At 43.5% G+C, this 14,354-nt stretch overlaps 4 protein-coding genes across 4 annotated transcripts; 2 read left to right on the top strand and 2 right to left on the bottom strand.

The window, feature by feature from the left end:
* Positions 1–2,883: 2,883 nt before the first annotated feature.
* BYT42DRAFT_586924 (Eisosome component PIL1-domain-containing protein) lies at positions 2,884–5,378 on the bottom strand. Its single transcript, XM_051570114.1, has 3 exons — positions 4,937–5,378; positions 4,794–4,857; positions 2,884–4,723 (listed from the first exon to the last, which is right to left on the bottom strand). Exons 1-3 carry the CDS (start codon positions 5,183–5,185, stop codon positions 3,051–3,053), a joined length of 1,986 nt encoding a protein of 661 aa, XP_051419145.1. The 5' UTR covers positions 5,186–5,378; the 3' UTR covers positions 2,884–3,050.
* Position 5,379: 1 nt separating this feature from the next.
* Positions 5,380–6,311, bottom strand: BYT42DRAFT_586923 (uncharacterized protein). Its single transcript, XM_051570113.1, has 2 exons — positions 5,885–6,311; positions 5,380–5,819 (listed from the first exon to the last, which is right to left on the bottom strand). The coding sequence occupies exons 1-2, from the start codon at positions 6,198–6,200 to the stop codon at positions 5,554–5,556; spliced, it is 582 nt and encodes a 193-aa protein (XP_051419144.1). The 5' UTR covers positions 6,201–6,311; the 3' UTR covers positions 5,380–5,553.
* Positions 6,312–7,035: 724 nt separating this feature from the next.
* On the top strand, positions 7,036–11,325 carry BYT42DRAFT_133455 (Sec34-like family-domain-containing protein). Its single transcript, XM_051562207.1, has 18 exons — positions 7,036–7,539; positions 7,603–7,639; positions 7,712–7,907; positions 7,973–8,138; positions 8,223–8,393; positions 8,483–8,620; positions 8,691–8,815; positions 8,885–9,008; positions 9,082–9,173; positions 9,246–9,382; positions 9,438–9,611; positions 9,704–9,978; positions 10,048–10,137; positions 10,199–10,319; positions 10,410–10,618; positions 10,685–10,745; positions 10,807–10,931; positions 11,007–11,325. The coding sequence occupies exons 1-18, from the start codon at positions 7,411–7,413 to the stop codon at positions 11,148–11,150; spliced, it is 2,514 nt and encodes an 837-aa protein (XP_051419143.1). The 5' UTR covers positions 7,036–7,410; the 3' UTR covers positions 11,151–11,325.
* Positions 11,326–12,344: 1,019 nt separating this feature from the next.
* Positions 12,345–13,737, top strand: BYT42DRAFT_586917 (rac protein). The gene is made up of 4 exons (XM_051570112.1): positions 12,345–12,697; positions 12,840–12,911; positions 13,008–13,188; positions 13,292–13,737. The coding sequence occupies exons 1-4, from the start codon at positions 12,663–12,665 to the stop codon at positions 13,580–13,582; spliced, it is 579 nt and encodes a 192-aa protein (XP_051419142.1). The 5' UTR covers positions 12,345–12,662; the 3' UTR covers positions 13,583–13,737.
* Positions 13,738–14,354: the final 617 nt, after the last annotated feature.

The following is a 14,354-nucleotide window of genomic DNA, read 5'->3' as shown; positions in this document are numbered from 1 at the left end:
TTTTTTTTTTTTCAGGAGGTTCTTTTCTCCTGGAGGCGGAGTTTTTCGATGCCACTACTTTAAGCCCTGTGATCTTTTGTGAGAATGAATGACTCCTTTTACGATACATGGATGGAATTGATCAACTGGGGTTAAATGGTCCGAGCATGAACTCGTGATGTGTAATCTACATTTGCATATCAGGATTCGTAGAACCTGCCTCAACAAGTCCATCTCCTTTCGTTGAACACAAGTGTCTGGTTTCTTTCAAAAGCTGTTGGAACTTGGCTACCCTCGCTTCAGTGTTCCCTCATTTAAATCTAGTCTGAGTGATAGCAAAGCTTAATTTGGACAAGTACGAGATCATACTCACATGTAGCCCAAAATCGCGCCACTGAACCATGCAATTTAATCAAATCACGTCAAACATACTAAAATACTAAGAAGACGTAGCTGGAATGACTATCCATTTCAACAATTTTCAAGTGATGAAACCTAGGATATGTCTCCATATGTTTTCATCTGTTGTTATTGGTTACTGTATAACCAAGGAGATCTGATGTTAATTCAATTAGTGCACCATTTTTTTTAAGTTCAAACCTGATATGATACGAACAATGTGATCTTTTTTTTCTGCGTGGAACCATTTTTCATGCTGCCAATAAAATTGATCAATGACGGGGTAGTACTATATGGTGATTTTTATCAGTGATGCAGAGCAGTTCATCAAATGTAACCCCGTATATCCTGCGCTTTGAAATTCATCCCATAAAAGATTTTGTTAAGCCAAGTGCATAGGGTGGTAAAAGCCGATCCAAACATATCGCCGAAAGAGGATGCGACAGTGGATTGGTGCTATCAATAGAGAGAATGTGGACGAGTTGGATTTCCGTGCGCACAGACGCCGCTCTTTACCCAGTCAATGCAATGGTAAAAGATTTTACCGACTATAATGGAGTTATTGCATTGACCCAAGCTTTGCGTTGAACCACGATGATGGTTCGCCACCCGATGACCAGGAAGGAGGTTTGCCACCGATTTACTAGAACAATGACGCCATGATCGTTTGATCATTTTACCAGCTTTCTGCTATCAAAAAGCGTCGTACGTGCATTCACGGGTCTGAATACAGCACGGACGGTGCCTGAATCCCCATTCCAAAAACAGTGAAAACCTCGAAGTTACGGGTCACAGGGGATAAAACAAGAAACACAAGGCGCCGAGCAATTCATTTTTTTTTCGCATCATGTGAGTCTTACCATACATGCTCAAGAGGAAAAAAAATTCATGAAAGAGTAAAAAATTTTCTCATTGATACACACCATGACGATGGACGATTTGGGTTTAATGTGTCTGCTGCAGTAGGCAGTTTTTTAACTAATCTCTATCTGGTTTAGATTGGGAAACTCCCAAGCGATCGAAAGCTATCGCACTACTTGGGGCGGTAATATTACGCTTGGCGGAAGTGCCAACGATGTCACAGGGCGTTTTTGCATTCCACTTTCTCTTTTTGACTTTTGGGGAACATGAAAACAGATCGGTGGTCGGTACCTGTCCGAACAATTTTCACTCATACTCTGTAGCTTTTTCTTTGTATATATACTCTATTTAATAAACGAGTCAAACTTGATTTAAACCGGCTTCCATCTTTTATGGCGCCATTTTCATGTAGACTCTCTGGGCGACTGGCCATTTCTCACTGCATGTATCCCATTAACCGGTTACTGGCTATTTCGAATTTTTAGAATCTGCCGTAGTTTATGAAATTTTGCATAAAAAAAGGGAGACTTTTGTGTATCGTAGAGATTTTTTTTGTCACAGGGTAAAAATGACCTCAATCAGGATTCCACTGCCCAGCCGAAAAAAGGACAGCCAACTAAATAAAAAAAGTTACATGACACGAAACAACTAAAAAAAAGTGGGTCGATCATCGTGCTTTTCGTTCAAATCTCCGATCACGACCTACAGTGGATTGCTACCGCCACGACCACCGACTGAATATTCCTCAGCAAAGTAAGAAGAAAGGGTCAACATTTTGAAAAAGTAAAAAGAAGAACCGTATATAATAATACAATGAAAAAGGGTCAGCGACACGCGGACCCACAGACGCTCCAAAAAGAGAACCAAGGTCGTACCGAAAGGTTTCTCTTCTTGTTTGGGAAACGGCCCCGTGTGTGCCCAGTCCAAAATTTCCCATCAATTTTTTTATCTTGTACCTTTTTTTTTTCTTCGCATGACTACAGAAGCCATCCGCTGTATAAAAAAGAAGTCTAAAATGCGACGGCTCTTGCACTTTAAAACTTCTTTTTTTTTTCTCTCTTTCATCTTCATTCTCTGCATTTTTTTTTATTCATTCTATATCAAACCAAAAAAAGCTTCATTCATCATTATCAGACTTATTAATACCCAACATGCCACCTACCATGATCATGAAACGTTCTTCAGCATTCATCAAAGACGCCAAACCTAGCACAACCATTGCCAAATATTCATATCGTACATGTCCCATCTGCTCCGAACGATTGCTCGTTCGAATCCAAGGCGCGTTTGTCCACAAATGGATCAACCTCCACTTTGCCACCCGACACCATGAATGGATGCATGTGGTTGTCAATTTGCACTAAAAAACCGTCGGATGTTGGATCCAATGTCTTACTCCACCAAAAATTAAAGGGAAAAAAAAGGGTTCAATAAGAACCATCTCGTCATCCTTCTCCCTGCGCCTGTTACTATCATTCTCATTTCGTCAACTCTCCATGGATACGTTGCCGTTCCTAGGACAAATTATTCTTGTACTTTTTTTTTTGTAATGTTCATTATGGAAATCCCAATTAGGCTTAGCTCAAAATGGTTTTGCTTCTATTCTTCCGACCCCAAACGTAGTATTGTATATAGTAGTTCATTTGTTTTTTGTTTGTCTTTTTTATTATCTGTATTTTTGCAAACTTATTCTTTTATGTTTCAATATAACATGTGCTAAAAAGCAGAAAGAGAGAGAGAAAAAAAAAAGAAAGTTTATCCTTAGTGGAATGATGTGTTGCGTCGGTATATGGCCGGAATATCTCTGAACATTATTTCTTATCCGATGGGTAACCTTCAGCGGGACCATCATAAGCGGGAGGTCCTTGCGCTCCTTGTTGATGAGATTCGATTGGACTATGGCGTGGTTCATCGGAGGTGAAACGGCGCTCTTGGGCAGCGTAGTGTTCTTCTAGACGTCGCTTTTCCTCTTCAGCGGTATTGCCGGTGCTGGACGGAGGAATACGGAACCCGCCTGCATCGGTATGGACAGACGGTCGCGAAGCGGTAAATGCGCGTCGATCCTGCTCGGCATATTGTTCACCCAACCGTCTCTTTTCTTCCTCTGCAGTTTCATGGGTCGAGCTTCGGTCAGGGATACGGAATCCACCCGCATCGGTACGTTGACGGTAATAACCACCATCCGAATGGTAGTTGAACTGTTGCTGGAATTCAGCATACGGACGCTGGGGAGGAGCATGTTTCTGACGGTGCGAGACTTGACGGTAAAGCTGGTAATAGTTGGCCTGATGGTATTGAGGGCCACCGGGGGTCGTGGGGGTATAGAGCAAGGATCCTTGCGATCCTGGCGCGGTGTGATGGCCTGCATTGGATCCAGGACCGATGGAAGAATGGTGATAGGTTTGATAGTTGTGCATAGGCTGAGGCGACTGCGTAATCACTTGGGGTGACAAATGAGGCGCCCCGGGTGGCGTCATATGGGCTTGGTAAGGTGACTCAAACGTGCCTGAACCGGTCGGTGTCGGTGGCGACGGTCGTTGCGGTAATGGTGGCGGTGGCGGGCCTTGACCTGTGGTCGGTTCCTCTTCCACTTGTTGTTTCTCTTCATGCATCGATGCACCGTTGGGCGGTGCCGAAACATTGGTAGGATTGTATGGGGGATGATGGCGAATCACAGGAGGTTCATCCGAGTTTCTTGGTGACGACAAGTCCGCATTGGCCGCGTTATCATTGTTGGGTGAGTAAGCCGGTGGTGGCACGTCATAGAGATCGAGTTTTTCCAGGTCGATTTCCGTCTCTTCCGCCGACTTGACATCGCCAATGGAAGGTCTCGGAGGAGGAGGCGGAGGCGTGGTCATGAGTGGCGAAGGTTGTGTCTCGACAACGTTTTCGGAAGCTGAGGCACCCACCAAACCGCCTGCCACAACGCTGTCGGCTCGTCCTTTTCCTTTGGATTGAATTTTTTCATCGCCGAGTTCACTGGCATCGTCTGCAAAGCTGAGAGTGCTTTCAAGACCGCCCACAGCTAAAGTGGGACGTTCATCGCCTCCGTCCGGTTGCCACTGATCCACCGCGAGAAGCGCGTCGGCCAAAATCATGGCGGCCTCCGGTCCCTTTTCATAGGGTCGTCGTTGCTGTCCTGGAGGCGTGGGTTCGATATCCAAGAGATCCACAATGTATTTACCAAAACCCGCAATGATGCGCAGCTTCTCGGCGTACTCATTCAAAGCATTGAACCGCAAATAAAACGCTTCCTTGAGTGCAAATCGTTTAAAATCGCCCATTTCCAATTCGATATCATGAGTATCGCGTTCCAACGACTGCAACTCTTTTTCGAATTCCCGTTGTTTAGGTGAACGCGCATTGGATTTGCTCAGGTTGGCAATGCGGGCTTGCAACGATCGCTTTTTCTCTCGAATGTCCGACAATTTATCTTCTCGCTCCCGAATGGACTTGATGGCGTGTCGATACCGCTGATATTTGCCTATCGTCAAAAACGTGATGTAAGTGACAGGCGAAAAACAATAATGCACAGAGAACGAGGGAATACTTGCCTGCGAAATTCTGCTCGATTTCCACCTGCTTGTCCAATAACTTGACAAGCTTATCACCAATGTCCTATCAAGGCTTTCGTCATCAGCACTCCAGAATGACGAGACACACGGGTTTCCATAGTGAAGCGGCAAGACAATCTCACCTCTAAATCTTGACCATTGTTTCCTTTTTCATTCTGGCATTCTTCTTTGGTCCATTGCTTGAACACTTTATTCGTTTCAGACCGCTGATAGGCCGACGTGCGCATAGTAGCAAGGTCATTGCGTTCGCCAAAGATCCATAACGATAGTGTCTTGGTGTCTTGCTTTTGTAGAGGGTTATTACGCGCTATTTGTGAGCGAACATCCGTGGTGAGTTTGCCCAACGAATACTGCAGATCCTTGAAATTCATTTCCGGTGATGGGACAGCCGAAAGGGAAAAAGAGTCAAGTGTGGGGTTTACTGTCTCAGCCCATACAGATCACGTCGACCTTGCCAAGACGGCAATTTGTGCAACCAGTATTACTATTTTTATATGATCCATGGCTGAGACAGTGAATCTAAAAAGACGTCGCATTTGGTCTAGCTAAAAGCGAAAAAAAAAGGGCGCCATACGGTAAAATAATCGTATTCACAAATACTGTATATTGAGAGATAAGGATATCTTTTTTTATTCTACAGCAGCGACAATGGTATGGGAAACGAGATAAGGAAAAAAAGATCCTTGACATAAATGGATGTGCTATAAAAACAAGAAAATAAAAACTACGTAAAAAGATCTTATGCTTCGTGATCGGTGACCGTCAAGATATTCAACTCCTTTGCAGGTTGAGCCGGTGTAGGTGTTGGAGGCTGGATACGAGCGGGACCGCCAGTGACGTATTTCTTAAAAGGATCTTGCAAGATGACAAAAGGTACCGACTCATACACACAATGGACAGCAGTACCAACATAGTTGACCATGATACGGTAGTGATAGAGTCCACTGACATCCTCCACGTCCAAGGGGAAACTGGTAGTTCCCGTGTTACCGTTGGTGTAAAGTGCTGATAATATGACACGTTAGCAATGCAAACAAGGGATTGCAAAAAGCATTCAGGTTCCCACTTACACATGTTTTCACCAATGACATATTGATTGTGTTGGGTGCTGTTGAGAATACGGATACGAGTAATGATGTCTGGGGCGTTGGGAATATTTTGGTCGACTTCCCATGCAAGTTGTTGAACGGAATGGGCCTGGAAAGCCAATCCTGGGTATGTGGGATAGGTGATACGGAACCCAATGCAATAGTCTGGATTCACTCGAGGAGGATTGTAACCATACAACATCAACGCTTCACCGGTTTCAGCGCGCTTCGTTATTGGGCTTGTGAAAACCGTCGTCGCACAAGCGACTAAAACACATACAATGGAAGCCAATTTCATAGTGTGCCAACAAGGAGTAAAAGTGGGAGACACGATAAGCAACGGTTGACAAAGAAATAAAGTAGAAAACGAATTCAACGAAAACCTTTTTTTTTATCTGTCTAATGGTCTGTTCTTTTATAAGCTTCTCCAGCGCTAATTCTGCTGGGGACCGTGCATACCTGCCCCTTACCTGTTAAGAAATCAATAACTCGCCTGTTGATTCAGGTACATCCTTCTTCTTGTGCAGCTAAAAAAAATAAAAATAAAATTCCATACCAAAGGGAAAACCGTTGGGATGGACCCTTGCTTTTCCTCGCATACTGTATCATGCTTATATGTCATCTATTCGCTTCAGATAATTGTATACGAATTGCCGTGCTTTTACACTTCTTCCAGATAACACTTTGGTGAAAAATATGCTTTCAATTTTCACTTTGCATGTTATTTTTTGTTCTTTTCAATCGGTGAATATTATGCATTAACCAACTGCGCCTGTAGTCTCTATTTGTTTGTGTGCAAAAAGAAGGCTTGTGCTGCATTCACCGCGAGCTACAGCCGACCCTGACCATACTTTGGTTGGACAACAGCACGATATAAGCATGTGTCTATTCTTCCTTGAGGTGGCATGGTTGATCATCCTATGCTGTAAGTACAAACCATGTCGGCTACTGTATTCCATATATAACCAAATGACCATGTTGGCATATCAGTAAATGTTGCATTGGAGATTCAGCCAACCGTTCAATATCCGGCTTGCGCAGTATCTGATGTCAAAATTAGGATAGACCCACTGCATAAATAAAAATAAGCAATCAGGCTGATGTCATGCCGTCTTGGTGAAAATAGTGCTAGATTCATGCTGATGATAATATTAACAAACAATGCAGTTCAGCCTTCTCCATATCATACATGAAACACGGCGATATCCAATGAGTAGCCTATACGAAGAACATTCACACCATCACACATCCCCCTTTGCAGTTAGTCATTCCTTGCGTAGTTAGTCGTCGAAATTGCCACATGGCGCGTGAATACGCGATCGACCACTTCTTGCCTGCGCAAAATGGTTTCCATTTCGTGCTTGGAGATTTGGGATGCGAGTCACAAGCGGCGATCCAAAGAGGTTCTTGCCACTTCCCAAAAAGAATGACTGGAGTCAGCTTTTTATTTTTACAACCACCTGTCTGGTCTGACTGGGCCTAAACTAACCTATCCCGTACAAAAAAGCATGGTACGAGCCACGCGGGGGATCTCTCTGGAAGAGTGGGAGGAAAAGACGCAGTTGGATGACAAGCAACAACAAAGCGTGTACCAACTTCAAGAAGCATGCTTGGAATTACCACTGCCGTCGCACTGGGTACGTCCAACTTCATTTTCGGATATAGTCCCCGACTTTTTCTCAATAAACGCACTGCTGTAGCTCTTCAATGATCGATTGCATACCTCGCCTTCTCTGGGTAAACTCTATTCGCCTGGAAGTCGCACACCCGACTCCATCTCCTCCAATTCACCTTATCCCCTGAACGCAGGCGTTCTTTCCAAACAGCTCAGTGGACTATCGAGTCAACCACGATCCGTCACCAACTTGGCCGCCATGAACGAAGCCAATCACGAACAGATGGCCGCCCTCGGTGCCGAAAAACCAGTTGAAACCTTGCAACAGTTCTTTGACTGGTTTGCCGTGATGGAGTCAGAAATGGAAAAGGATCAGGAAGACGTGTGCCGGTAGGCTTTTTTGAGTTGAGACTTCTTGGTTCCGTTGTTTTTAACCCGTTCATTTTTAACAACAGCAATTATTTCGAAATCATCATGCTCTATCGTAATGCCTGTGACGAGTTTTTACGTGATCTGGATGGCACGACACGGTTATTCGACGAGCTGAAGGGGACCTATGCCTTTGTAGAAGAACGCACCAAATCACTACAGTCGACTTGCGAGACTTTGTTACACGAACAGGCAAGTGAGATGCATGGCACATCTGTTATGATGCTTTGTTATCATTGTTTATGATGTGAACTAACCCTCGCCATTTAACTAAAGGGCTCGCTAACGAAATTGGCCGATGGTTTAGCTGAAAAATTAGCGTATTACAATCATTTGGATCCTATCGCTAAACTGTTTAATGCCCCTGGTGATGATATTTGTCTGAATCCGCAATTTGTACCGATGTTGAAGACACTGGATGAGTGTATCAACTACATGCAACAGCATGTAAGTGCAAGACGCCGAGTGGATCATCATGTATACCGGCCGCAGCCAATCAAAACCACCTCAGCTCACATTTGCCATCATGCCTTTAGTTAGAGTATCGAGACTCGGAACTGTATCTGATGCGGTTCCGACAATGCATGACCCGTGGCATGACATTAATCAAAATGCATGCAGTGACTAGCATCAAATCCCTAGGTTACGATATCTATAAACAGATCAAAGCCAAGGTAAGACTCGCATCCGAAAAAAAAAGAAAACATACCAGTTGAGCAATTGATATATTTTCGTTCTGTCTAGACCGATGCTTCCGTGACTGGCCAGTCAAAACAGACAACACTGTTGTATGTCAAATTTAAAGCGCTGGGTCCGTCCTTGCGACCGTTGATATCCCAATTGGAATCACGATGTCAGGGCCATAAAGAGTAAGTCAAATGGTGGCCTCGCCAACATGTATCTGCCGAATTCCGTCTCTAATAAGCAGTCTTGTTTAGATATGAAGCTCTTTACCGTGACATTCTCAATGCTTATTTCCAAACAAGACAACAACTTTTGAATCCCATCATTTCACGGAAAATCGCCCAATTGGCACCCAGCACAACAAATATGCTGACTTTTGTAAGCTAAACTTGAGCATGCAAACACATCACATCATTTGTTATTCTAATCCACTCTATTTTCCATCATGTAGGCACAAAATGGGTGTGCTTACATGATGAACCTTTGTATGGATGAATATAATTTGGCACGCCACTTTTTCCGTTCCGCCGATGATGAGCTCTAGTATGTTGTGTGGATCTGCAGATCCTCATTGGGGAAGTTATTTACCACGAATATGCCGATGATTTTCTGTAGTGCTTATCTGGATGAATTAACGAGCTATCTCTACGACTATCTTCGTCCTCGGATCATTCATGAAAACGATATCTCTACCCTATCGGATCTATGCAGTATCTTTCAACTCTATGTGATGCAAGATGAACGCCGCATTGGTAAGATAAGTTTCTCACATCCAATGGGTGAAGGGTACTGATTTATCGCAAGCAGGCACCGACAACAATTCTCAACAGGGGTTAATGTTTGGCCATCTGATTCAGCATGTGCTTGAAGATGCCCAAGGCAAATTGGTCTTCCGAGCCCAGCGGTTTATTCACCATGATATACAAAACTATCAGGCCAAACCGGAAGACTTTGACTTGCGACCGTCGTCGGCGCACGAAGGTAGGAATGATGCACTCCCTTTTTGAGATTACTCGCTGAAGTGATCATCGCTGTGACTCACTTTGACCTTACTGATCATCCTGCAAAACAAGTAGATTCTACTAGTAAGACTTCGGTTGTACTGGAACAATCACGCGCCAAGGGAACCGATTCATTAACGCATCCTGCTACGCTGACCGTCGAGGAAGACACTCCCGAAACGCCCACCACATCCACCCACGCCGCACCATCTGTATCATCGCCCTCCTCCTCGTTATCACCATCGCCATTTTCTCCCCTTGCTCAAGGCACGGATGAAGACCGAGGATGGTTCCCAACCCTGCAAAAGACACTTTGGATCTTGTCAAAATTATACCGCTGCGTTCAGGTACCGTTCCTTGAACATAATTCCTTTTACGCCCCATGGCATGCTTCTTAACTGTTGATTCCCTTTTAGACTCGCGTTTTTGAGGATTTAGCGCAGGAAGCTGTTTCCTTATGTAGCGAATCACTCAAAAAAGCCAGTGAAACTATTGCTACCACAAAGGTATAAAACAGGCACGATGAATTGACCTATCAAAGAAACCCATGGTAATCGGATGCAATAGTCACGGTTAGATTCGCAGTTATTCTTGATCAAGCATTTCCTAGTGCTCAAGGAACAGCTGGCGCCTTTTGAAGCCAATCTCATTCACGCAAGCAAAGAGCTCGACTTCTCTCATGTCACAGGTACTGGATAAGAAAAAAGTGGGGAATAAGAAGAAGAAGGGGAAAAAAAGGGCAGCAATCGGTTTCAGATACTGATTCTTTGATTGACAGATTCCTTGAGCTCATGGCAGCAAACGGGTTCCTTAATTTTCAACCCCAACAATCTCATTAGTTTAGCGCAGCACGGTATGCCTCGCGTGGTAGAGATCAGCCTGGATTCACGTCGAGAAATCGATCGTGAAATCAAAACCGTATGTGAGGACTTTATTGTCGACTGTGTACGAGGCGCTACGGAGCCTTTAGCGACATGTATGGCCAAAGTGAGTATTCGATGTCCAACCTGCATCCAAGTTGTTCCTGATAAAAAAGTCTTATTCCTGGATTAGTTATCTTCACGATCTTTACTATCGTCGGACAATGCTTCAACCCCCCGGATATCCTCTGAAGGTAATGCTTACTTTTTTGTTGTAAGTTTTGCAGAGACTGAACTGACATGATTGTCTTGAAGAAATCCTTTCAACGATCGAGCAATTCAAAGAAGCTACTCAAGAACGCTTAAAATTCGTGACACGGAAACTCCGTGAATATGTCCATGATCAGAAGATGGAGGAAATCCTGCTGAAGCCGGTGGAGGTATGTTGTGTTGCTTATGGATACGTTGCTTTCGTCACCGTCCACGATATTGACTCGGGCATGTTCCTTTCCTAGTCGAATGTTATTGAACAATACAGCGACTTTGTTCGACAGACTATGCTAGAAGTTTCTGCAGAACCAAGCAAAGCGCCCATGTCGGTCGAAGCCATGGCGGTTTGGATCTCAGATCTCAAGACCTTACCAAACACGGAAGAATAAAATGAATGCCCCTCCCATCTTAAGGTGGCATACTTTGATATTGTTCTGTTTTCCCCATTATTTTATTTCTCTCGCGCTATCCTATTGGTGGAAGCAATGGGGCTACGCAGATTACAGGGCAAGTCCACAAGGTCATTTCAACAATTGCTGACACGGCATATAACCTCCAGTGACTGTTGCGCTTTTACACCAAGACTTTTTGTTTTCACGGAACGCACACTTATTCTTGTAGCGGATGATGGCGACTGAATGAGAACTCCATACACAGTGTTGAACCGATGAAATGGTACTGCATGCGCTGCTTAGGCTTACAGGGTTATCATCTTGATATGCAATGGTTGATGAATGCTTAGCACAGAGACACACACGCGTAATGGTGTTTCCTCTTCCTCAGCACGACTTGAGTTCCCCTATTAAGGAAAAGGCAATTGGATGAATGAAGAATATATGGTGGTAAAAAAGGTATAAACAGGATACCAACTTTTTTCAATCTATGATAGGTCATCCAGAAATCCAGAACAACAGTCGAAACATATATAAATAGGTATTGAGAGAGCTGCGAAAGGGCTTGTTAGTCGTGAAATCGTGCGCTCAATTATGAAGTGGCGGCGTAAGGTTAGTGCATGAAAGTTGGAGAAGATCTCATGCAATGCGTTATCAGGTTACAGGTGAATTAAGTAAAGATAGTGAATATTGATGGGTAGTTCGTCAATGATTACACGGTCTCACTTGTTGAAAAATTTATGATGCGGTGATTCGACTTACGCTAAGGCAATTTGGGTTTAGATTTGTTTCTTTTTCTGAAATTTTTTTGTCTCATCACCGTGGTTACACTGGACGACGGACGACTGATTTCGCGTTGAATCGAGTGGACGATGAGCCCCAAACAGTATATACAAGTTTTAAGGAGATGTATTAGCTATGGATTTGCAGGCTACATCAGGGTAATAGATATTAAATGATGATCATCAGAGTTCACTTGAGGATGATGAAAGCAGGACAATGCGTTGGGTGACACAGGGTGACACGAGAGTGAGTCTGGCGGTGCTTCAACTTTCTTTTTTCCCCTTCATTTTTTTTTTTTTTTTTTTTTTTTTTTTTTTGCTGTCTTTTTTGGTGGGTTTGACGATCCCGTTGAAATCAGCATTCAAGTTGGGTGAGTTGAGGTGGTCTTTTTTCTCTTTTTTTTTTCACCTCGTACAATCCGCAATTCACTTTGCTTAATCTGGATTTCACGTGTTTCGCTTCTCTTACTCTTTTTCTCTCATTCTTTTCTCTGTTTCCCTCTTGTGCCCGCCCTTTCTTTTTCCTTGTCGTACAGTTCGTTTGGTTATTTTTCCTCTCTTCTTTCTTTTTGTTCCTTTCTCTTTGGAAAACCTCTGCAGCGAATTTATTTTCTCCCCAATTCGCTTCCAGCTAGTCAAAGGCGACTTCTTTTTTTTTATTCCATTTATTGACCCTCCCTTTCATCGTTTTTTCACGTCATCTGTCATCTCCATTCAGTTTTAAACCATGCAATCCATTAAATGTGTCGTGGTGGGCGATGGGTAAGTTGGAAACTCAAATCACAGATGATGAAGATGCGGATGAGTCCTGATCACGATAAACGTGACGATACTTGCCTGGAAGGAGTCTATTAATACAGACAAGAAAAAAAAAAGACTCATTCTTTTGCATTTTATTATCTAGTGCCGTTGGTAAAACCTGTCTACTGATATCATACACTACCAACGCATTTCCGGGCGAATACATCCCAACAGTGTAATGCCTAAAAGAAAGAACGAAAAAAAAGTCGCCATGGTGATACACACATGAAAATTAAGCTCATGATTTGCCTTTTTTGTGTTAATTCAATAGTTTCGACAATTATTCGGCTAATGTCATGGTGGACGGCAAACCTATCAATTTGGGATTATGGGATACGGCCGGTCAAGAGGATTACGATCGTCTTCGTCCACTGTCTTATCCCCAAACTGACGTTTTCTTGAGCTGTTTCTCCCTTGTCAGTCCTCCCTCCTTTGAGAACGTCAAAACCAAGGTAATATGTCGTCATCGACCGTAGGAACCGCCCATGTAGAAAAAGAAAAAACCGTGAGAGATTCAGACCAATGTTGCTCACCATAAAAAAAACACCGATATAGTGGTATCCTGAAATCAGTCATCACGCACCCAATATTCCTATCATTTTAGTCGGTACCAAGCTGGATCTTCGTGAGGAACGCGAGACGGTGGAACGGCTTCGCGAGAAACGTATGGCCCCCATCACGTATTCTCAGGGAGTTCAAATGGCCAAAGATATTGGCGCCGTCAAATACCTCGAATGCTCCGCCTTGACCCAGCAAGGACTGAAAAATGTGTTTGATGAAGCCATTCGTGCCGTATTATCCCCTCCTGCGGCTCCAAGAAGAAAAAAGGGCTGCTTGATCCTGTAATATAGCGTTACTTTTTCTATATCCACCGTATTTTCTTTTCCTCAACCTGTCCTCTCCGTATAGTCTTTCTTTTCTTTCGTTTTTTTTCTTTTTCCTTTTTTTTTCTCAATTGTTCGTAGTACTCACAAATTTTAATGTTTTATCTTATGCAATCGATACAAAATAATTCAATAGCTGTAGTCTATTCACCATGGTCTCTGGGATGCTGAGATGATACTAAAGGGCTGATTCGATAAAAAAAAAAGGGCTGGCGGTGATAAGCAATTTTGAGTGGTTGGCCATAATGTAAGTCAATGCATATGAATTTCCTGACAACTTTAAATGACCTCGTCGTCTTTGGTTTTGCCAAGTCTTGTGGACTCTTGCCAACCAACCTGTAGAGCATTCGGCAGTTTCACTTTTCAAGAAATGTCCCTTTTTTTATAGTGCCATGGCGCTGCCATGGTTCCAGGTTTCTTGGGCTGCTGCTGAATGCAACGAATAACAACGGCAACAGAAGCAGTTTCCATGGACGCCCAAGTTCTGATCTGTTGGTCAAAATATTGGCATGCTCATGAGACCCAAAGCCACTTTCAGCAATTGAAATTGTTCCATGGCTTTGCTCTGGGCTGTCAGTACAACACGTATAAAGTACAGAGAAAAGTAATAGACCCTCGATTTGTTCATCAGTGTTATTTTTCGAATGTAAAAGATAGTGCTCCGGATAAATGATAGCTTTGTTAGTGCTCATGTTTCCCAAGCACCGAAAATATTGGCATGATCTATGATCGTA

This window comes from Radiomyces spectabilis (genome assembly GCF_025331425.1).
Source record: "Radiomyces spectabilis strain NRRL 2753 chromosome Unknown BYT42scaffold_15, whole genome shotgun sequence".
Classification (NCBI taxonomy): domain Eukaryota; kingdom Fungi; phylum Mucoromycota; class Mucoromycetes; order Mucorales; family Radiomycetaceae; genus Radiomyces; species Radiomyces spectabilis.
Note: the sequence above shows the minus strand (reverse complement) of the source record. Positions and strands in the feature narration are given on the sequence as shown.